Below are 22,129 nucleotides of genomic sequence, written 5' to 3' on the forward strand. Positions count from 1 at the left end.
CAACAGTGAAATGCTGGAATTTCAAGGCAGATACAATTCGATTTGTTTTATTCATCTGAGGAATCTTAAATCAAAACTAGACTGGGTTGAAATTTCAAAAATATGATTCAAATAATGTTTATCACAGTATTTAATTAATTCTCTTTATTAGGAAAGCTGGGATGGCAGATTCCTAACTCATTGCGCAGTCAGCTAGTTAATAATTATGATAGTGTGCTTTTCTCGTGGTGACTTTGCTTCCTCAAGAGTTATTTTGAGTCTGTGGACCAAATCACTGGGAAACTACAGTCAGGGGAGGATGTACTTGCTTTCACAGGAAGGTCATCTTTGGCTGGTGTGTGGTGGAACAATTCAGGACTCTTTAGGATGCAAAAAAAGCTTGCACTTGAGATTTCCACTTCATTGTGAATGGCAGGAAGCTAAACAAGAGAAGAATAACAAACAGCTGTTGAATTAAAATGAATGGACACGCATTTACAAGCTGTGTGAGCCCTGAAGGTAAAATCCTAAAATACAAATCATGTTGTTCATATAAACATGAACATAATCTAATTTCTGAGGTGAATAAAGACAATCTTTTTCATTTCACTGTTGTCACTAATGAGGCAGTGAAAAGACAGTGTTTTTGAAGGGCACAAAATCCTGATATAATGATGCCAAAACTACAAGAAGTGTTTATTAGTATTGGTATTTTGTAATGTAACTGCTCCAATTACATATGGGGCTGGGTTCTGGGCTTGCAGTAACCCCGGAACTAGTCTATCATCCCAGATAGAGCCAAACCCATCTCCCTTTGGAGTCACTGAGACCTATCCTCCACAAAGAAATGGATAAGTGATGTTAATGACAAAGAGTCTAACTTCAAGAAGAAACACAATAAACACCAGCTGCTCTCAGTGCATCAACAGAAAGTTGCAATGAGGCCACAATTTGACTGTTGGTAGAAATCGATGAATTTGGCAAATAATCTCTCACCAGCATGGTTCTGATTAAATCAATCTTGACGTCATGGTTCTGATATTAACTTTTAATTATCCTGATGTCAGGAATGTTTTCATCTTTGGCCTGAAATGTCAAGAGAACAAAAAAAACAAAAAACACTAGGCTGTCACAAAGTTCATTAAGTACACATAACATGAAGACATAGCTAAAACGCTAATGCAAACTTATACTTTTTATAAGGTTTATAAAGCTTAAAATATGTATTTCATCCAAAAAGGGACACCAAAATGACAAAGCCTTTAGCATTGTTCATTACATAAATTACAAGATGTCAGCATTCTCACTCTTGTCAAGAACTTGACCTTATTAGTCACCTCTATAGTTTCACAACAACTTTTCCTCAAGTTTGCATGCAGCAGCTCGTTTATGATGTTCTCACCACAACAAGATAAAGACCCGGTCAAAGTCCCATCCACACACTGCATGTGAGGTGTCCAGAGAAAAGAAAGGTTGCTGTCCAGATTGTAGTTTTGTTTGTGTAATTTTTGAACTTCTCCATTGTGGGTGTATGGTGGACAGTAATGAAAACAAGTCATTTGAAGTCCTCCAAGCCAAGAGAGCACAAGGTTAACACAAGGTAAGATCCTGATTTCAAAATGTAAAGCATTCTGTTTGCTTTAAGCTGCAGTGTGGACATTTATGAGTGTTTACTATGGTCAGGTAATGCATAAAACGCAGCCTTTATTTAAATATATACTTCTTTGGCACTTGATAAATGTTCCTGTTGGTGCCAGCAGTCCTGCCTGACATTAATCCACCTCCACGCCCACCTGGTGCTGCAGCACCTGCAGGCGGGTGTTAAGTAACGTTGGCCTGTGTTAAAGTGATGAGCATGTTTAGCTCATTAAAGAAAAACACTGACAATGAAACACCCAGTCAATACTACGCAGGTCGAATGATACATGCATTAAAAAACACATGTAATTCCCAAAGTTAGTCGCATATAAAGTCGTCCAGTACAGGTGAAACAGAAGCGCAGGTGATTGAGTTACCTGTCGTGGCTCTCTGGATGAAGCTCTCTTTGTTGTCGGAAGATCAGGCTCAGCTTCAAAGGTATGAAATTTGTCCATCATGTCTGTGTGAAACAAAACCCAGAGGACCCTGCTGCAGCTGCTTTTCACAGAAGACAGAGACACGCATGCTCAGCTGTGGGAAGTAGGTCTGCTTCATTGCTTTCATGTTGTGTAGGAAATAAAATGAAGAGAAATTTAATAAATGCATATAAATGCTTCCAAGTTTAACGCAGAAAATGTTTATTCTTTGGAAAAGTTTGGGTTTATAAAAGGATCCCAAATGATGATAATGTGGGTATTAAAGTCAGTGAGAAGTTATGGAGACGACTTACTAAGTGGACAAGGCTTTAGTAGTAGTAGTGGTGGTCATGGAGGGGTAAGCAAATCACTTTTAAAGGTACAGTAAACATTTATTGCTATATTCCTGCATTATTTTATTTTTTTTGTATAGTTTTGAAAACAAATTAAGCACTGGGATTATTTGTTAATAGAGTCTCTTTCACGTTTAATTGGTTTGTGGATGCCTGACTTGTCAAAGCTGATGATGTTGCAGTTTTGATTGTTAAAAATGATTGTTAAATCTGTAATTAAATTATGATTTATTTTTTCAAGGCTCATGCTTAATATATTTCCAACAAAAGGGCTTTCGAGCCAACTTCCCTAAACCTGATACAAGTGAACTGTCCTGCTCAATCAAACTGTGCCGCTCTGTGATGTAATTATAACTGTTCAAAGCATTCTTTGTTCAGTGACCCCTTTATTTGCTGGGCTGCTTATTCTTCGGGAGCACATTTGATTTAGTGGTTTACTATGCTTGAGAAACTGTGTTTTCTCAGGAGTGTTAGGAGAGACGTTTTGTTGCTTTTTAAAGTTGTGTGACTGTAATCCCGGCATAATGAGTGTATGCTGACATGGAGGCGGTGTTGCAAAACTGACTTAGTCTCAGCCGGCTGCAGCTGAATGCTGGATTGATCTCTGCAGACTTATTGCAAAAGATAAATGCAACCTTTTTTTGTATTTAACAAGCTCTAGAAATGTGAGTGAGTGAGTGAAACTTGTTGCAGAAAGAAAATCATTTGAGCTAGGGTGTTGCCATGACCCTTGACCTTGGCCTGTCTCTGTAGCACTCACATGCTTGTGATTTACTTACGTTGGAGGCTCTTTGTGATCCTTTTGCCTCTCTTTATACTGTTGCTGCTGTCATTCATTCTTTTGATTTTATAGGAAACACCTGCTGCCAAAATCAGCTTTTCTTCCACCTAAGAAATAAGTCATATTCCTGTTTTGAGACGTTCTCAGAAGAACAGGAGAGACAGCATACACAAAGAAGAAGAAAAAAATTGAAAGCCCAAACCCAAGAAAAAGTAAAGTATTTTGTTTGTGATGCTAGAGTCTAATAGGATTTAATATTTCAACAAGATTTGATATTTTGAAATTGAAAATCTACTAAAACAACTTGGAAAGAAGAATAAGCTGCAAATCCTCACATTTGAGAAGTTTGATTCATGGAACAATGCTTATGAGGCTTATGAGCTGACAGAAGACACCGTTGGTATGATTTCAAAAAAAATAAGCTTCCAAGAAATTCCTTTCCTTGGGGCGTTGTGACTGTACCTATTGTTTAATCCATTTCAATCACATATCATGTACTCGTATCATGTTGGAAACATAGATGTATCTCTTGTTCTGATCTTTATCAGTTGTTTACAGGATGACTTTCGTTACTCTTGGAAATCACCTGTTGTCACATTTCGGATAAACCATGTTTTTCTTTTAAACAACATAATAACTTGATACCAGTGGGGAAAATTAAAGTTGTAGGTATCTGGTTTAGAAAACTGTTTCCACATGATTATGTACTCTGACATCTTTATCTTATTTTATCTGCAGACAAAGTACTGGGTTGAATGAACCCTTCCTCGATCCTTATCAAGCTTAAGGTGAAGAGTAATGTAGTGAGGTGTAGTCTGACTGGCCGTCCTGAAAATATGCAGTTTGTCCATCCTGCTTTATTTGGTTCCACTAGGTAACATTTCACAAATGTGCAAAACTGCTCCATGACTGAGGGGAACAACGTGTGAATTTCCCTGTTATCATTGTGGAACTCTGCTCTGATAGGAAAGACTCATCCCTCCCAGCCACTGCCCACACAGTCATATAGTAGCTGGAGTTTTTATAACTCTGCATATCTGACCTCTTCAACTATCTGCCACAGGTCCAATAACACAACCCCGAAAAGTAGATGTAATCCCTGTAAACCGCAGGTGGCCTTCCAGATTGGCTGCCCAGATCTCCACAGTTATCCCTCCTTTCACACGCTGCCCCCCTCTCACTCTCTCCCCAGGATCCCAGTGTGGTGGTAACCCTCAGCTGAAATAGGGCCTTTGCTGGGTGGAGGCAGCACGCTGCAGCCAGGACCTGTCACATTACTCTCAGCTCCACAGTGGGACGAGGGCACCTGAACACAGGCTGCAAGGGAAAGTAACTGAGTTTGAGTTAGGGTTAGACCAAACACAAGGAAGCAAGGACGCCTCTGCAGCAGCAACTAGGTCCAACGTGGGAGACAGTTTTATCTCTTGAGTCAAGGGGATCGCAGCGGTGTGTCAGAAAAAGATTGTGTCTAAAAGTGCTCCAGCCTCCTGTAAAACTTGGACCTGTTTTAAAAAAGAGACAGCACAATGGATAAAGACGCTGTACTTGACTATGAGTACCCAGACCTGGATCCTTTGCCAACCAAAATGGAAGCAGAGTAAGTACATTCTAATTGTCTTATTGAAGATTTACGATTAAGTATTTGAGGCTTAAATGTTTAGTTTTGTATGTTATTTGTTTGTTTAAAACTCAAATTTACAGCTTGTCCATTATTTAACTTGTATTAAAAGTTATTCAAACTCTTTGAAGTCAATTTTGCAGTGAGATACAGCTCTCATTGAGATATTAGGTGACACTTGGCACATTTCAAAGGTGCCAGCGTCAGTGTGTGGTCTAGTTTCTGTTCAGTTTTTTAGTAGAAGCTGTCTCATTTTCATGCCTCATTCCTACAACGCAGGTTGTAGGTTTTGCCCCGTTTAAAAAGTACGAAAGTTTTAACAGAAGTGCATTCAACCCACAATAAATCTGTTGATACTGTAAATATGCTTAACCATACAAATTAAGATGTATGATTCAAAGATGATTCTTACAGTCATATCGCATAATATTTTGCTCCTGGCCCATCCCACAATGCAACAGAGCACATGCCATATTTCCAGTTCTTTTGGGATATTTTATTTCTATTTGCACATTGGTGATTAATAGTGATTAATAGAAAGAATATTGATATTTAATAATGGCCTCAGATGAACAGTAGGACAGTAATACGATAGAAAAAGTGTCATTTATCACCATGTTAAGCTAATAAACTGTCTGTCTGTCGTGTAAACTGTGTTGTTGTGTGAAAAGGTTTTGTGTTGCCACTACTGTAACTCACTATATTTTAGCTAGCTGCTTTGTAAACACAATCAAATGTCCTGCTGTGCCGCCTCCTCAGCCAGTTCTGAATGAGAATTTTTGACATTTCCTTAAATTTACAAATTGATAAAAATTCAGACAATGTTTAAAAGGTAAGAGACTTTTTAAAAAAATGTCAAAACATCCATTCTGGAAGCTGCCATCGCAATGCTCACATACCATGCAGTGAGTGTATAGGATTCCTTAATATGTTTCCCATCATTTAATAGTTGATGTATGAGGCCTCCTCTGAATATCAGGGTTGTAATAACTACCCCATGACCAGGCATTCCTGCTCTTCTAGTGTACAGGAACGTGAACATAGGCATTTGTTGTTTCCCTGTGTCACGCTGATGCCAATCCGTTTAAATGCAAATCTCTCTGGGATTTCAGCTACAAAGTTTCCAGCCACAAATGGTCCTGACAGTGACGTGTGAAAGGTTTATACTGTAGGTGTGGGTCTGCTCAGTGAGTCTTAAGTTTGATTGTTTTTCTCATGTGTGGTTGTTTTTGTTCCTTTTTTTAGAATAATCCCTCCATGTGACCCTACTGCTGATGACAGGCTCTACCACATATGCATCACTGCAATATCTGTAAGTTCTGTTGGATTAATGTGACGCAACATTACGCTGTCCTGACGTTCAAATTCACTGGGTGCCTGATATCACACCTTGTATTCAGACATTATCGTGTTTTATGATGTGCCAACGAGATATGAATTTATTATGAGTACGTAAGTAATTTACCAAATTTGTCACTCAACCAATATGAGATCCAGTATTGTTCATTACCATAAGCTTTAGAGACGATAGTTGGTCCAGACTATCCCAATTTAGAACAAGGCAGTTACCCTTGTGTTTCCTAAATGTGTCACCGGTCATCACAGATCATTGAACTCTCTCTGGTCAGTGATCCTGACTGATGACAATTCATTCAGACCACATCCATGGGGAGCACTAATGAGACGCCAGGGTTTGGCAGGTTTGAAGCAGGGTCAGGCCTGAACCCCGGGGAATCCACAGCTGCATGCTACTGTGTAGACGAGGCTAACTGAAGTTTCTTCTTCATCCTAGCTCGTTGTCATGCTGATCCTAGCAATTTTAGCCAGACGCACGAAGGTGGGCGACAGACAGAAAGGACTCCCAGGTTTACTCAGGTGAGGCTGTATTTTCTCTTCTTTCTCTTCTTTCTTACCTGACATTAAACACCATGGTTAAATGTGAAAACCAATAGATACTTGCTTTTATAGGAACATACCTTTAGCTTTGCTTGGTCTAGCACAGTGAATTGTATATCATTTACATTACTATTGATCTTTGTCTTAAGTAAAAAGCATAGATTGATTTCCTATTTAACTGGCACTCATTGGCTTCCAATTCTGTATGTTTATGTTCCATAAACACTAACAGTATGTTAAGTGAACATTCGGCATTAAAGATGAATACTGCAGGAAGGGCTGGGCGATAATTCAATGAGATAATCTGTCTTTTCATGGGATAATATCCTGAAGAAATCATATATCGAGATATAATGATACACGATACGTCGTCTAGGTTAACAATAACCAGAAATTACTAATTCAAATTTCTCAGAAAATTATTTTCCACTAAAGTTCTTGATTACATGAGTAAATACTCAAGTATTCAAGAGTATACAAAACCATCTGGTTATTTATATAAACAATGTATTTACTGAATTACCAGGAAACATACTATGTTTTGATATATATTGTTATCGAGATTTGAAATGATTGTTGGGAGCCATTGCATTTACATGTTGTTAGAACAAAAACAATATTGAAACATGGATGTTGAGAAGAGAACCGTTAGTTTGTCATTGTATAAAGGCAACATTAAGTTCATTCTCAAGTAAAGGATGTCTAGTGTTTCCCAAAAGCACTAAAACACATTTTAAAGCAGTGTGCACTTATAATATATTAACAACAAATGTTCTCCGCACTATTTCAATCTTTTGACTTGCTGACGTCCCTTGAGCAATTAGCCCCCAAATCTGCTCCGTTGGAGTTGCACAGTGGCCAACATATAAAGCTGTGGTCATACAGGGAAACTTCCAGGTGTGTAATTGTGGGGTTTTGGTGCTGATGAGAGCTTTCATGCTCAGTAAACCTTCCCTGGATTAATTGAGGTGGAAAACTGTGAAGGATTCTTAAATCTCTACCAAGATCTAAGCCTCATAGTTGATTTTACTACGGTGACATTCAAATGTGAGGCTAGTAACACGTGGGCTCTAAATACCTGCTGCTTGATTTCACAGTCCGGTCAACTTCCTGGATCATACGCAGCACAAGGGCCTTGCAGTGGCTGTGTTTGGAGTGCTCCTATGCAAACTGTGGGGCCTGATCATATCGCCAAACCCCCTCCCCTTCACAACAGACACGGAGAATAAACGTGAGAAAGTCATCTTGGTTTTTACTGCACTAGCATCAACCTGTTTGCATTCACTTTTTACACAGATTGTAATTCTCTTCCACTTTTTATTGTTTATTTTGGTAGTTAAGATGTGTCATTGCCCCTCTTTTGAACAAGTGGAATCTAAGAAGCTAAGAAGCTTCAAATGGACAGATATATAACAATATCTGTGTTATGTAATTGAATTATTATGTTTCCCTGTGTCTTTTGTTATTTTCAACTAAGCTTTACAAGAAGCTTTTTTTCCTGAAATGAAATTACATAAGAATTGACTGTAAGGAGTCGGTTCCCTGCTACTTTACACAATCCCTAAAAGTACAAGGTTCAGCAGAGTAGAAATCAAAGTGGCTATGCAGCAGAATTAGATATAACATCACTCATAGTTTCCACACATTTTGAGAAAAGATGTTTTAAGTGTAGAACTGAAAAATAATTTGTTGATATTCAAATTTTTCAGCTTTCCAGTAAATCACAAATCTTCTTTGTATTGTTTTTGATGCCGTGCTTTTTCTTCACACAATTTTGGTTGTATTTGCAGAGAACTGGGTGATTCTGGGAGTCTTCTACTACCCCGCACTATACTACCCTCTCCTGGCATGTGGTACTTTACATAATAAAGTTGGCTATGTACTCGGTAGCCTCTTGTCTTGGACGCACTTTGGTGTTCTGGTCTGGCAGAAAATTGACTGTCCCAAAACACCTCTGGTAAGCAAAGATGGCATCCATAGCTGCTTTTATGAGACAAAAAATAGATTCATGAGGATTAGAGTAATTTATTGTCTAGATTGTCACTGGATTAACTCTGTTTAAAGTATCATCTGTCTGAGTTTTAAGGATTAATTCAGAGAATAAGGTGGTTTGTTCTGGTCTGGAAACCCATTTGTGCCAAACAAAGATGGTCTGTAGTAGAAGTAAGAGATGTGATTTGAAAAGATGTAGATCAGGCTTTTCAGATGGACACATGGAGTTGTCAACTTTACTTAATCCCAGATTCTGTCCAAATTGTTTGGGGTTTTTTCTGAGATGAATGTTTAAGACTCAAAATAATTAGTTCCACTGTCTGTTGGTCTTAATCAAGAGGCTTTGTCACAGTTAATCAGTTTAGTGTGTGTCAGTAAAGAGAGACACCCAGGCTTTGGATGATTTGTCTTTTTCTTTTCTTTTTTTTAATAGTGGCAATGATCCCACCATCAGCTGGCACACACCAGCCGTTGCAGGGAACATTTGAGCTTATCTGCATGACTAAGCTTAACATTTAGACAACAGAATACATTTACTAAATATTATGTTTAGTTTAGTATAGTATAGCAAAAAGAAAAATCACAACCTGTTAATTCACAGTATTTGGTGTGAAATTTAAAGATAACATTTTAAATATGAGGGCAATTTCTATGGCTCTATATCATAAACATGTGGAGATGAAGGTCTTCGATGTTTGTGTTTTGATAGGAATCCCATTTGGCCAACATGCAGCCTCCCACCACATCACACAGAGCCATTTGTGTCCCTTTTTTGTGTCAACAAAATGTAGTTTTAACATGTATTTCTAGTATGTCACTCTGAAACTTTAAAAGCAAGTTGTTATGTGATTGAAGTTGTCTTTTATTCTTTTGCAGATACACAAGCACTACTCCCTTTTCTCCAGCCTGCCCCAGATAGCTTGCTTGGCATTCCTCAGTTTCCAGTATCCCCTTTTTCTATTCAAGGGCTTAAAGGGCACCGAAAAGAACAATGCATCAGAGGTAAGTCCTGATCTGAGTGCAGCTCCTTTGCCATTTCTGCTTCAGATTGGTTGTGCAGCCCTTATAGCACAAATATTTTGGCCTGCTTACATAACAAACGGTATACAAGATTGGTTTTCTACGTCCACTTAAGCATGAACTCTCTAAGACGCACATTTCTTCTGAATCTGAGCACGTGAGGAACCTTTATAAGCCACCTGCTTATCAAGGGGCTTACCGAGCTCATACAGTCTAGGCTGAGGGAAAATGTGAAGTCCAACGCAGCATGCCAGTCTAATCATTTTAAGTAGATTTGACGTTATTGGTTTACGTTATGTTCTTGAGCAGATTATGAAAAGGTTGCCTTGTTTTTTCACTGAGGAGACACAATGCTGTGTTTATTTAATGCTAATCTCAGTATGGGTGTGACAAAGCCAAGACTGAGGCGATTGCCTGGGGTGTCAGTCGCTCCCCTCCCCTCCACTCCACCCCACGGGAACGTACCTGACACCGTAAATCTGCACAGATACGGAAATTTATCGGAGGCTTATCTTGTGACAAATTATTTTACCACATGGTAATAATTACAGAATAAAAAAATCTAATTTAAACAGTACCTGGTGCCAAGTACCTTCAAAGGAGATCAGGAATATGAAGGCCAAACTGAAGCTTGACCCCAAAAAATCTATTAAATCATATATTTCAACTTTGCAGCACTATCTTAACCTATTTACTTTGTATAGTATATTTTGGTTCTTTTAATGATTGTTGTCCTTTTTGTTTAGGATCTCAGCAGCAGCTATTATAAAGATTATGTTAAGAAAATACTCAAGAAGAAGAAGCCCACCAAAATCAGGTGAGAATTGTATCTTATTATCCGTAACAACTGATTTGCTGCATTGTTAGATGTTATGTTTGTAGCTAGATATCTCTTGATCTAAAAATGAATGCAAGATGTTGCAAATGACAAAGAGCCTTGTTTTATTTTGAGATTAATTCAGACTTTAAACTCAGCTGGAGTGGGAGCTCTTTTTCCAAAATAAGAGACTTGGATTCACCTAACTTACTTTGCTGGATGTTACTGTTTTAAGGGATCTGGTAGCATGACGGATTGATTTTGTGGGGATTCTGGTAGAAGTTGTCTATTTCCAAGTGAATTCCACCAAACATCTACTGTGACTACATTCTTGTTACATTTCTAACATTTATCATTTTGGCTTAAGCCAATTTTTAAACAGTTTCAGGGTTGTAAAATAATATGATTTTATAATGGATGAATTTACTACTCCCACATAGTCGATCCTTCTTTTATCTTTATTTTTTTCCAAATGAAAATGGAACTTTTTATCTGAGGGAAATGACTTGCAAAATATAACTATTACATTAGAAATATCAATAATAGTGTGGAATGGAGTCTATCTAGAGGAAATGGATTGCTGCCATGTTGCATTTTATTTTTGTAAAGAATTTAATCATACCTGCGGGTTGAAAAATTGTAAATATTTCCACATTCAGTTAATGTAAATGACCAAAGTGTCATGCAGAGGTTGTTTTGTGAATGAGAAAACAGGAATTAATGCATTTTCTCTTCTATTTGTATATATTGTTTGACTCTGCCTTCAAAGAAACACATTTTATTTTATTTGATGTAGTCAAGGATGAAAGCAAAAATGGCTCATGGATTCCTTGAAGTGTGGTGTAAATGTGTGCTTCTGTTTACCTTTCACCTCAGCACATCGAGCTCAGAGACGCCAAAGCTTCCTCAAAGAATAATTGATGCTGTGAAGTCATACATTTACACACCAGAGGAAGGTAAACATGTTGTCTTGTGTTATGTTTGGCCCTGCCTTCAAGTGTTGTCTTGTCATTTAAATTTGTATAACCGCTACTTCTTTTTTTTTTTTTTTTTTTTAAAACAGCTTTCCGTTTTCCATTGAAGTTGGCCATATCTTGTGTGGTGTCATTTATTACCCTGTATCAGGTAAGTACCATAACTATTCGACTTTATAATCCATTTATAATCCAATAAGTAGACTCTGCTACTCACTGTATTCACCTGATGGTAAGTTTGTTGACTTTGTTGGTTGATGTTTTCATTTCCAGTAATTCTTTTTTATATGTTGTTGTATTTTAGGTGGGTCTTCTACTGATCTCGGCAGTGGTGCCGCATCTCCAGATTGCCCGTTTGGGAGTTGATGAAGACATCGCCAACGTTTTAGCTGGCTTCAAGGTTATTCTGTCTCCAGACAAACATGAAGTGGTCAGAATAGTGGTTCATTACATGTGGTGTGTAGAAGGTGAGTGAGAGCAGAAGCCGCCATTAAGTGATATTAGAGATGCAGAATAAACATGTATTTATTAGAGTCATAGAACATTAACATGGCCCTCCTCATTAGCTTTTTGCACATATATATGTCACGCTAATGTCAATGAATGACACCCTCCCACAGTGAACAACCTGAATTGTGGTGTGCTCCTTTCCCTGCAGTTTGCTATATCTCAGCAATGACCCTGTCTGGTTTGGTCAACCTGGCCATGCTCATGCGGTCCATGGTTCTGCATCGGTAGGTGTGAAAAAGAACAATGCAATAGTTGTATTTTTCCTTGTTTTTTTCTATTCTCTTCCCAAAGTCTCCAAGAATCATGAGCGTGCTTCTCATTCTGGTTCCCTCATTATGATGTGATCGTTCACAGAGGAGTTATTATAACATAATAGAGTACTAATCATCCAGACACACAGAATAGGATTCACTCTGCATTAACTGCAGCTAGAATTGAAAAATGGCTATTAAGATAAGAAATGAAATACTGTGCCATTACCATAAATTACGTCATATTAAAATAAGTGGGTTTCCATGTTGAGTATTGATTTGCATTCCGGTCTTATCCCATGCTAAATTACCTCTTCAATTAAGTATGTAATTGGTACATTTATGGATGATTCAGTTTGTGTTTTGCACAGTGCTGCATTGTCTTGATTGTGTTTTTGCATGTGTAGGTCAAACCTGAAGGGGCTGTATAGAGGAGATATCTATAATGTTTACAACTGCCAGAGAAATATCAGGGCTTCACGACCAGCACTGGTCTGCTGGATGGGATACACCAGCTTCAGTGCAGCTCACATCTGCCTCGGTACGGTAACATATCAAATACTAAAGGTCAAGAATATAGATTATCCAGTTTTTTGTTAACCATATGTCCAGTATGTTTACATTTTTTTTTTTTTATTATTGCTTCAGAAATTCTGCTCAACCTTAGATATTGTGTATCATATAGTAACTGTTAATACTGTACTACTAAAATAGGGGATATGTTTGTACATCAGATTGTGGTAAAACAATAATGGCGGATTTAAAAGATATCCGCATTTAGGCCAAATAGCCTCAGCCAGGCATTACATTCTAACATATCAATCCATATTAATAGCATTCTGCCTGTTCATAACTCCCTTTATGTTTGTTTTTGAACACATCTCAAATTCTGTTCTTGAAGTTTCACATAATAAATCACTGCTCACCCCTTGCTTCACTGTGATATATGAGTGTGGAGGGGCTGTGCAGTGTAGATTCGAAGGATGTTGTGCAGGGTGTAATCTGTGAGGCCCTGAAGCTCTGATCTCTCCTCGGCAGGCATGATCATCCAGACCATGGTATTCTTCCTCTGCCTTCTGGTCACTGTCTTCCTCATCATCATGCCTGTACTGCGCAGAGAGAATCTGATCCTCTTTCAGATCTTGTGGAGCATGTGGTGAGCATCACATCTCACATGTTTTGGATAACTGAAATGCATTTTGTTCAATGTAGTATTTCTTTCTTACTCTCTGAAAACTTGACACATGGAACGTTTTTCAATCAACAGCAACATCATGCTCCATGTACTGTGTGTTGCACAGTAATGGCTTTATGTCATATATTGTTCTGTCAGTTACAAAGTGTTTTTGTTGTTGTTGTGCCTTCTGTCTTTCTTCTATCACTGCAGGAGATGTTTGAATGTTGATTTTGTCCTTTCAGGCCCTTCTGGCTGATGATTCTCTTGGCTGTGTTGATTCAACATATCACCGGCAGGTTTTGCTTCATCAAAAAAACAGCAGGCACACGAGACCTAGACAACAGGTGAGTCAGTATATCCGTTGCTGTGTATCATCTCATGTTCATTTATTCTATGTTTTTTACTGTCCAATAATTGCAGCATTGTCCTGGATGTTAAATGCATCATATGCTGTCTTACAGGGGCAATCTGTTCCTGCTGACCTACCTGCTGTTTCCAGTCAATGTTCTGATCGGGGTGCTGCTGGCAGTGTGGCGCATGATGATCACAGCCCTGTTCAACATTGTCCACATGGGACGCATGGACATCAGTCTCCTTAACCGCAATGTGGAGGCATTTGACCCAGGTGAGATGGATATTCTGCTCTGAGTGCAGATGGTGATCAGCACAGCCATAATGCCCCTGTCTGGTATACTGACCCGGCCAAAGCAATAGGTCAAGTTCAAAGTCACCTGCATTAAAGATACATCTTAATATAAAGGATAGCTTGTACCTTGGACTATGTGGGTGCATTTTATATGGGCTCAAATAAATAAAAAAACAGGGCATTGCTTGGGAAGTCGATGTCAAAGACAGACACACAATGTTAACATATTCATTGCTATTAACATCATGCCATTGCCTTTGTAAATGCCGCTGTGCTTTTTTCCACTCTCATTGTGGAGGCTTAAAAAGAAGCAATTTCCTCTGAGCAAATGCACTTTCACTGATCCCACTGAGAGGCCAGAAATGCGTATCCTTTCCACTTTAGCCTGCTAGCAGCTCACTGCAGCTCGTATAATATCTGTATTCTGTGCAGTGGACTGTAATTGCACACCAATCTCTAAAACGGTTGCAGGTTGAAGACATCTGTTGTCCGGAAAAAGCAGGTGGCTAAAAAAAAAAAAGAGGTGTGATTGTAAGGCCCATTATGTGTGATTGCCTCAAAGCCAACATGGGGAGCAGTCCTATGTGTTTATTGCTTTTGCCCCCCCCTCCCTGTGTCTGTCTGCAGCCTACCGCTGCTATGCTCATTATCTAAAGATTGAGGTGAGCCAGTCGCACCCTGTGATGAAGGCCTTCTGCGGGATGCTGCTGCAGTCCGTGGGCCAGGAGAGCAATGCTGCACAGAGGTCACGGGATGCTGAAGAGGGTCTGTAGTACAAAACTCACATCTTAGTCTACACACTCATTAAGTGATAATGATTCAGCTCACACTGTGGGTTCAGTGTATTCATTTCCTAATACTTTCTGACTTCCCTACCCTGTTCCCTACCCAACCACTATCATTCCTACTGAAAAGAAAACTGGGCACAAATATGTAGTTTATTTTTTTTAAAAGGTCAATCATTTCCTTAAACAGCTTGGCACTGTAGTTTTAAGCAAACATTACTCAAACAGATATAAATCATGCAATTGTTAGGGACTATTTCATAAGGCATTAATACATATTTTGTGCTCTTCTGAGTATTTACAAATACTTTTTAAAAACACTACAGTGTCCATGTTCATGGTAATAAAGAGTGCAACAATGAGGCTCATTGCTGTTGTTTGTAATAGTTTTTGGACTACAGTGGGGTCTAAGGCCAAGATGAACAACGTTTATTAGGTTTTGGCTGCACAGGCAATAATTGTTTGGAGGATCAACTCACTGTTGGTTTTGGTCTTTTCGTGACAATACGAAAAATAAAAAATCAGCCAGTCTCGTCCTCTAAAGATAAAACGTTGATGTCTACATTAAAGTCAGTGCAGCGTCTTTAATTTCTCCAGAGAGATTGAAAATTCAGTGGCAGGTCACTGTTTCACATAATCAGATCATAACACTGCCTTGCACGCGCAGAAGAAATGAAAGCTTAGCCGTTCTGATTTAATATGTCAGGAGGAAATTGAGTCACACTGTGGAATAATTTAAAGTCCTGCTGCTGGTCTCAATCAAATCTGTCGTAAACCAATCAGCTGTCCTTTATGGCGTGCCCACACTCGTCTGAGCCCTCAGCCTCTGTCACCAAACGCCATTGTAGTCCTATGTGTCGCCATTATACATATTATTCAACTAATGTATCATTTATGTAATTTACACAAAATATGACCAGCTACTTCGAGGCTGGTTGCTGATCTGCAGTGATGGTTTTGTCTCAACAGCAGGTGACAGTCGCCTGCACGTATGTTGACAAGAGGACATACGTTATAGTGACAAATCAGCAGTAAAATGCATCATTCAACTTTGCCTGGTTTTATTGTCACGTCTGAGTCCAGGGGAGATGTTGCTTGTTTGCATCCACAATTCAATGCTTTATCAGAAATAATCTATTGTATTACAAAGATTAGTTCCCCAGTAGCTGATTACGCAGATGAGCTACGCTAATTGCCTGTTTCGTATTCATGTTGCCCAAGGGGCTTAAGCTTTCAGTGTGTTAATGGCATGCCCAATATGCTGGCTCCATGCTTAGAGGATTAAAATATGATTGCTTTCTATTATTACTCTTTCTGAAGTTGGTCCCCAGTGGCCTTAAAGTATTTTCCCATTTCAGTTGAGATAAAAAAAAAAAGGTTATTCTTGTGACAATAGGACTTATGTGTGACATACCATTGGTGCTATCATGATGTCTGAATGTCCTCAGGGATCCAGCTGGTCAATCAGGAGAAGAAACAGCACAAAGTGTCCACTGCAAAGAGGGCCCGCTGGCACTGGCAGCTCCTCTACACCCTGGTCAACAACCCCTCCCTGGTGGGCACCAGGAAGCACTTCCAGCGCCAGGCCGCAGAGAGCTTTCTGAATGGAAGCCTCAACCGCAGCGCCAAGGAGGGGAGCAAAACAGAGGCAGCATCCAAGGAGGCAGAGACCGCTGACAGCAAGTGAACATGAATGTGACCCCAATTAGGGATTGGCACAAAGTCTCTTCTGGTTTTGGGCAAATTCTATAATCATATTATTTGTCCACGATAAGTGCACTTATAGTCCAGCGCCACATGTAGAGATATTCACCGAGCCTTTCCTGTCTGGAGATTGTGTCTCCTCTTTGTGCTCTTCGTGTTAAACTGGTTGTTTATATGAGGGCCACCGTCTCCAGTCTGATGGGAGAGCTTGTGTTGCACTGATCTCCCATCTGAACACACTCATTATGTGTCATTTTCAATGCATTCATGTGCTTATTTTGGGATGCCACTAATTTACTTTATGTTTCAACCTGTGTTGAATGTTTTTTTCCAATATGTTGTTATCATATAGTGCAGATAATGCAAATTTGTTGTTGCCTAAACTAAACACATAGACATGCATCCCACTGAAACATCCTTATGACGAGGGTAAATAATATGTTTATTATGATTAATATGATTATTTCACTATTTATTAATTTAAATAATGAGGTGTTTTCATAGACAGGGTAATAAATTTCTTTTTTTTTTCAATTGTGAACATTTTGTGTAATTTACAATAACCTGTGGAATAGAAACTACCAGACAAATTAAACCATATATTTTCTGTTTTATGTGTAGATCTTTAAGTCTCAAACCACTTGCTGCTACCAGCCTTTTCTTATATTTGTCTTTTCTGGTACTCACCAATATTACCGAATTTTCCTTCTGATTGCTGTGTAAATAAAACCTATAAAACAGTTTTCTCTATTTTTTCATATAAATTATTGGAATATTGAATTCTAGAGTGGGCTATTCGTTTAAATGAATGAAGACAAAGGGTGTCTTTGTGTTGATCATCTTTTTCAAACGCAGCAGTTTTTTAACACATTCTCCAAAATCTACTTTTTCGTATTTTGTTAGAAAATATACTAGAAAATATGACAAAGATATCGAACCAAACCCACATAGTAAAAATGCATTTAAAGAAGAAAAAAAATCATACATAATTAACTGCGCGGAAATCTAAAACGATTTCAATCTTAAACCGAGGGTTTCAAATTGGCTATAATTTGATTTAAGATATTTATTATTATTTCAGATAAATTTAGAAACAATGTTCATTTTTTTTTTCCTGAAACATCTCAATACGAAAGACACATCCAGAAGGTATTCTGTATAGTTTCATGTTTTATTAATTTCACGTACATAAAATGATATAAAAAAATCTTAAAAGGTCACTGGTTTTGTTTTTCGTTTGGTTTTACAACAGTTCACAAAAAACTCACTATATGCATCCAATTACAAGACAAACACCCAGTGCCTCCTTCAGTCGAGGCTTCATAGAAATTGACCATCGTAAAAAAAAAAAAGAAGAATTTCAATTGACATGGCTTTACATCACAGGTTACATCTACAGTCCTCTAGACTACACTAATAAGAACCACACAAGGGAACGTGTGACATGCCATGGACACAGCAAGCACCTGTTAATTAAGAGCTCGTTTTTAAAGCCTTACATTACGTCAAAAACAACATTTTGTGGGTAAATTACCTGGGATTGCCCGTCAAGCACAACACAGTAGAAAGTGGAATTTCCCTTTTTTTTTGTTCTCACAGGACAGCACCGAACCAAATATCTGTGTTTAATATTATAATCAAATATCAAGTGAAGTGGAGCTGCATCAACACCTGAGGAGGTAATAGGCCGTAAAGAGAGTTTATTCTCATCCACAGACGGCTAAGAAAGAGCAATTGGTCCCTGATGTGTTTAAATGGCTATAAAAAACATGGCACTTGCTATTTTTTTTTTTTTTTTTTTATGGTCTCTAAAAATTACATTTTAACGTTTTGGGTTTTTTTTTTTTTTTTTTTTTTGCATAATGTGTGCCCATGCCATCCGTGTCTGTCCTGCAGAAAGGGAACATTTAGCTGCTTTCTTGTCAGTTTTGAGGTCTTACAAACTGTAGAAATCTGTGCTTGTACTGTAAACTCATGTTGCTTAATTTAACCTTACAGTAGACTACAAATGTCACACGAATTAATTCACAATCTGAAGTGATGACGGACTACTTTTTCAGGTAAAACAAATTAAAAGATCCACCTTTCTCTTTTTTTTCTTCTTCCTATGAGAAGCCATCGTTGTTGTGATGCTGGGTGAGTGACCGGGTTGAATGTAGGCTACTTAAAAGTAAAATATTTGTACAGTATACCCACAGACGTCGGTGGAGCTCAGCGGCTCGGCTGCTTGTAGTTGCCATTGATCTCCTCCGAGATGTTGACTGCCTCGGCTCCCAGAGGTAATCTGTCACTGTACTCCGAGCCCATCTCAAACTCCTCCTGGTTGGTTTTGGACGAGGATCCCGGGATGGACTCTGTCACCAGGCTCCCCTCGGCCTCCCCCTCTCCTTCCCCTCCCTCGGCCTCGGCCTCCCCCTCGCCGAACTCGCTGGGGTCGAAGGTTTTCTCTGACTCCACAAAGGATGCCCTGGGATCAAAATCTCCTGTCATTTGTTTCTCCATCTGATCCGGATTCTGGGCCTTCATGATCAGCTTGTAGGTCTTCCCTTGGTACTTGTATAACAAATGGCAGCAGGTGGCCCCCAGTAAGGGAACGGTGGCCAGACCCAGTAGGAAAATGCTAACAACCACGATGATAAGCAGGGAGGGGATCTTCTTCCTGGTTGTGAAGACCACTTGGACTTGGCAGTCCTGCCCCCCATATGTGAGACAAAGTGTGTAATTGGTGCCGGGCTGTAAACCATGGAAGCGGTAGGCGTTAACCCCCTCCTTTATATTGGACCACTGAACCATGGAGTGTCCATTGCCTGTATTTACACAGAGGTAGAGCATGTCCAGGGTGGCTATACTGGACGAGGACTGGTACAGACCCACGGCCTCTTTATTCACTGTTTCCTGGTTTTCGGTGTGACTCACATGAAGGTTAGATTTACTGCTGGGAAGCTGCAGCGGGTTCAGCTGCACTTTGGCCTCCGTCTCTGACACCTCTAACGCAATAACACCAAAATCAAACGTGTACTGCTTCAGGTCATCCAAGCTGAGGTTGAAGGCGTGGTTGGAGATGTATTCACTGCTTTCTCTCACTCCGCACTTACTGGCAAAGGTGGGGTCCTTTGAAACGCCGCCCACCTGCCCCGTGCCGACAGTTTTGTCACCGTCAGGGCTGCCTTTTGTCTTTTCGCCAGGCTTGGTCCAGTTGATCACATTGTTCTTGGAGGTCTTGGGCTCTGCAGTCTTTCTATCAGATGGACGGATCTTGTCCAGCGTAGAATCGGGCTTTGAGTCGCCGCCATTTTTTTGGTTGACTGCCATAGCCACTCTAACACTACTCTCCACCTTACCTAAATCATTCACCGCAGAGCAGCTGTAATTTCCGTCTTCCTTTTTACTCATCCGAGGGACGATGAGAGTGCCGTTTCTAAAGACGAGGAATTGTTTGTTGGTTGTTTTATCATTAATTGGCACGTCATTAATCTCTCCAATGGAGGGCAAGGGGAACAGAAAATTCTGATTTCCTGCAGTCACCTCCCAGCTGACCTGTGGTGCGGGGCTCCCTGTTGTCTCACAATTTAAGATGACCATGAATCCCTCGTAGAGCTCTTCGTCCTCAACGTTGGGCTGGGAGGTTATTTTGACAGTAGGGGCCGTACAGTCCAGTTTGGGAATCGATGTCACCAGTGAACCCTTCAGGTGTTCCGGGGCCTCACATACAATTGATTTTGGCTCGGGGACTGAAATCTTAGTTGTCGTGATCCAATCCCTCAGCCACTCCAGGCTGCAGGAGCATGTGAAGGGGTTGTTAAAAATCTGCAGGTGAGACATGGAGGTGAGAGGACTGAAGGTACCCTGAACAATGGTGGTAAACTTGTTGTTGTTGATGCGCAGCGACCTTAGGTCTTTGAGAGTGGAAAAGCCGTCCTTTGGAAGGCTCACCATCTCGTTGTTGTTCATTTTCAGAAGCTGCAGGGCTGTGAGGTTCTGCAGATCCCCCCAGGGAAAGTTCACAATTTTGTTGAAGCTGATGTCCAGGTTGCGGAGCTGGACCAGGGGGGCCAAGGTGTCCGTTTCTATGGTAACTATCTCATTGTGGGCCAGCCAGAGAGAGGTGACCTGTGTGATATTGATGAAGCTTTTACTTTTCAGTAATTTGATCTTGTTGGCAGAGAGGCTCACAGTGGTAACATTAGAGGGGAGACCCACGGGTACCCCCAGCAGGTCTTTGTAAGCACAGTCGGCAAACTGGTGGGAGAATTTATCCTGGCAGCTGCAGAGCTCTGGACAGCACTGCACATTGCCAACCAGAGTAGTCCACAAGGCAAGGAGCTGCAGGAGACGTCCCGCCATTTTCTGCACCTGCAAGCATCAATTATCAGACATTAGCCGAAGGTCAAATCTTTACCACACATTCACATAACATCCATTACACCAGCGGAAATGCACAGTGGAAGCTTCTACATCCCAAAGCCACTTCAAAATACGTTTTATTGTGAAGGTAATGTTTTCTTAAAGGGGCATCAAAGCTCTTTAATGCATCTCGAATATTCATTTCAAACTCATAAAATGAAAGAAACAGTCAACAAAAACAACCCTGGTTGAATACTGCTGCAGCTGCTGACATGCAATCTGATCACATGCATCACATGCAAAGTTTCCTGTTTTTTTATCGCAAAGTTTCCTGTTTTTTTATCAAACAGCACTTTGACCAATGCTCTGCACTAAAAAGACATTAAGCACGTTAATAAAAAGCATATATGCACATATGCTGAGTGTCCTATTTGCAGTCTCTTCTGCTCTGAGTCTCCATAATGCTGTGGTGATAAAACCTTTGATTTTTTACAGTCAATCAAAAGCTTTCAAATTTTAAAAAGGAGTTGTTGTTTTTTATCATCCTTTACATACAGTAACAGCCCCAATAACTACTGAATCGTCTTACCTTTCCAATTTTAACTTCAATTCCTGTGTTCTTATCAGTTGCTTCCTGGAGTTTACAATCCTCTGAAACAAGTTGAATGGTCCTCATATGTTGCAGGTCCTCTCACATGACTTTTGCAGACATCGACAGTGTTGATGGAGGGTGCTGGAGGTAACATTTTCCTCGGTTGAGTCGCTGTTGCTGTCCAGTGTGGGATTCACTGCGCGTTCCCGACGCCTCGTATCGCGAAAAGGAGCCGTGAACGCGCAGCCTCTCCCATCTCTCTCCTCACTATTAAAGATACAGATGCTCATGGTCCTCCACCCTCAAAGGAAATTCATAATTTAGGATTTATGTTTATTTTATGACCCCGACCCAAGCCTAATCTTTGACCTCATTCAGTTTGGCTGCAGCCCTTTGTCTTTATTTAGAGCAAAGATGAGAGTTTACAAACGCACTGACAGGTTTTAAATGAAGTTGTACTGAGAAAACTAGGCTACAGACACAATTTCCATAACTGCTGCATTAAATGAATTGGTCTTTAATATTAAACGACGACAACAACAAACAAATAAACAGACAAACAAAAAGACAAGAGTTTCATTTAGAGGAGGCCAGTGAGAAAAGACACAAAATCAGATGCAGATCATTTGATGGCAT

General features: G+C 39.7%; 2 protein-coding genes across 6 annotated transcripts; one reads left to right on the plus strand and one right to left on the minus strand.

The window, feature by feature from the left end:
- Positions 1-1,516: 1,516 nt before the first annotated feature.
- stra6 (signaling receptor and transporter of retinol STRA6) lies at positions 1,517-17,206 on the plus strand. 5 transcript variants are annotated; one of them, XM_054620084.1, is made up of 19 exons: positions 1,794-2,055; positions 3,240-3,379; positions 4,360-4,764; positions 6,031-6,097; positions 6,578-6,660; positions 7,779-7,912; positions 8,472-8,638; positions 9,550-9,675; positions 10,440-10,510; positions 11,387-11,466; positions 11,574-11,635; positions 11,789-11,951; positions 12,143-12,218; positions 12,653-12,786; positions 13,284-13,401; positions 13,665-13,766; positions 13,884-14,047; positions 14,696-14,833; positions 16,302-17,206. In XM_054620084.1, the coding sequence occupies exons 3-19, from the start codon at positions 4,694-4,696 to the stop codon at positions 16,538-16,540; spliced, it is 1,995 nt and encodes a 664-aa protein (XP_054476059.1). In that variant the 5' UTR covers positions 1,794-2,055; positions 3,240-3,379; positions 4,360-4,693; the 3' UTR covers positions 16,541-17,206. The 5 variants fall into 5 exon arrangements, with proteins under 5 accessions (XP_054476062.1, XP_054476059.1, XP_054476058.1 ...); XM_054620086.1 differs by lacking the exon at positions 1,794-2,055 and adding an exon at positions 2,090-2,157; XM_054620087.1 differs by lacking the exons at positions 1,794-2,055; positions 3,240-3,379 and adding an exon at positions 1,517-1,579.
- A 513-nt stretch (positions 17,207-17,719) lies between these two features.
- islr2 (immunoglobulin superfamily containing leucine-rich repeat 2) lies at positions 17,720-21,704 on the minus strand. The gene is made up of 2 exons (XM_054620229.1): positions 21,491-21,704; positions 17,720-20,910 (listed from the first exon to the last, which is right to left on the minus strand). The coding sequence occupies exons 1-2, from the start codon at positions 21,575-21,577 to the stop codon at positions 18,769-18,771; spliced, it is 2,229 nt and encodes a 742-aa protein (XP_054476204.1). The 5' UTR covers positions 21,578-21,704; the 3' UTR covers positions 17,720-18,768.
- Between the last annotated feature and the right edge of the window lie 425 nt (positions 21,705-22,129).

Source organism: Anoplopoma fimbria, chromosome 19, assembly GCF_027596085.1.
Source record: "Anoplopoma fimbria isolate UVic2021 breed Golden Eagle Sablefish chromosome 19, Afim_UVic_2022, whole genome shotgun sequence".
Classification (NCBI taxonomy): domain Eukaryota; kingdom Metazoa; phylum Chordata; class Actinopteri; order Perciformes; family Anoplopomatidae; genus Anoplopoma; species Anoplopoma fimbria.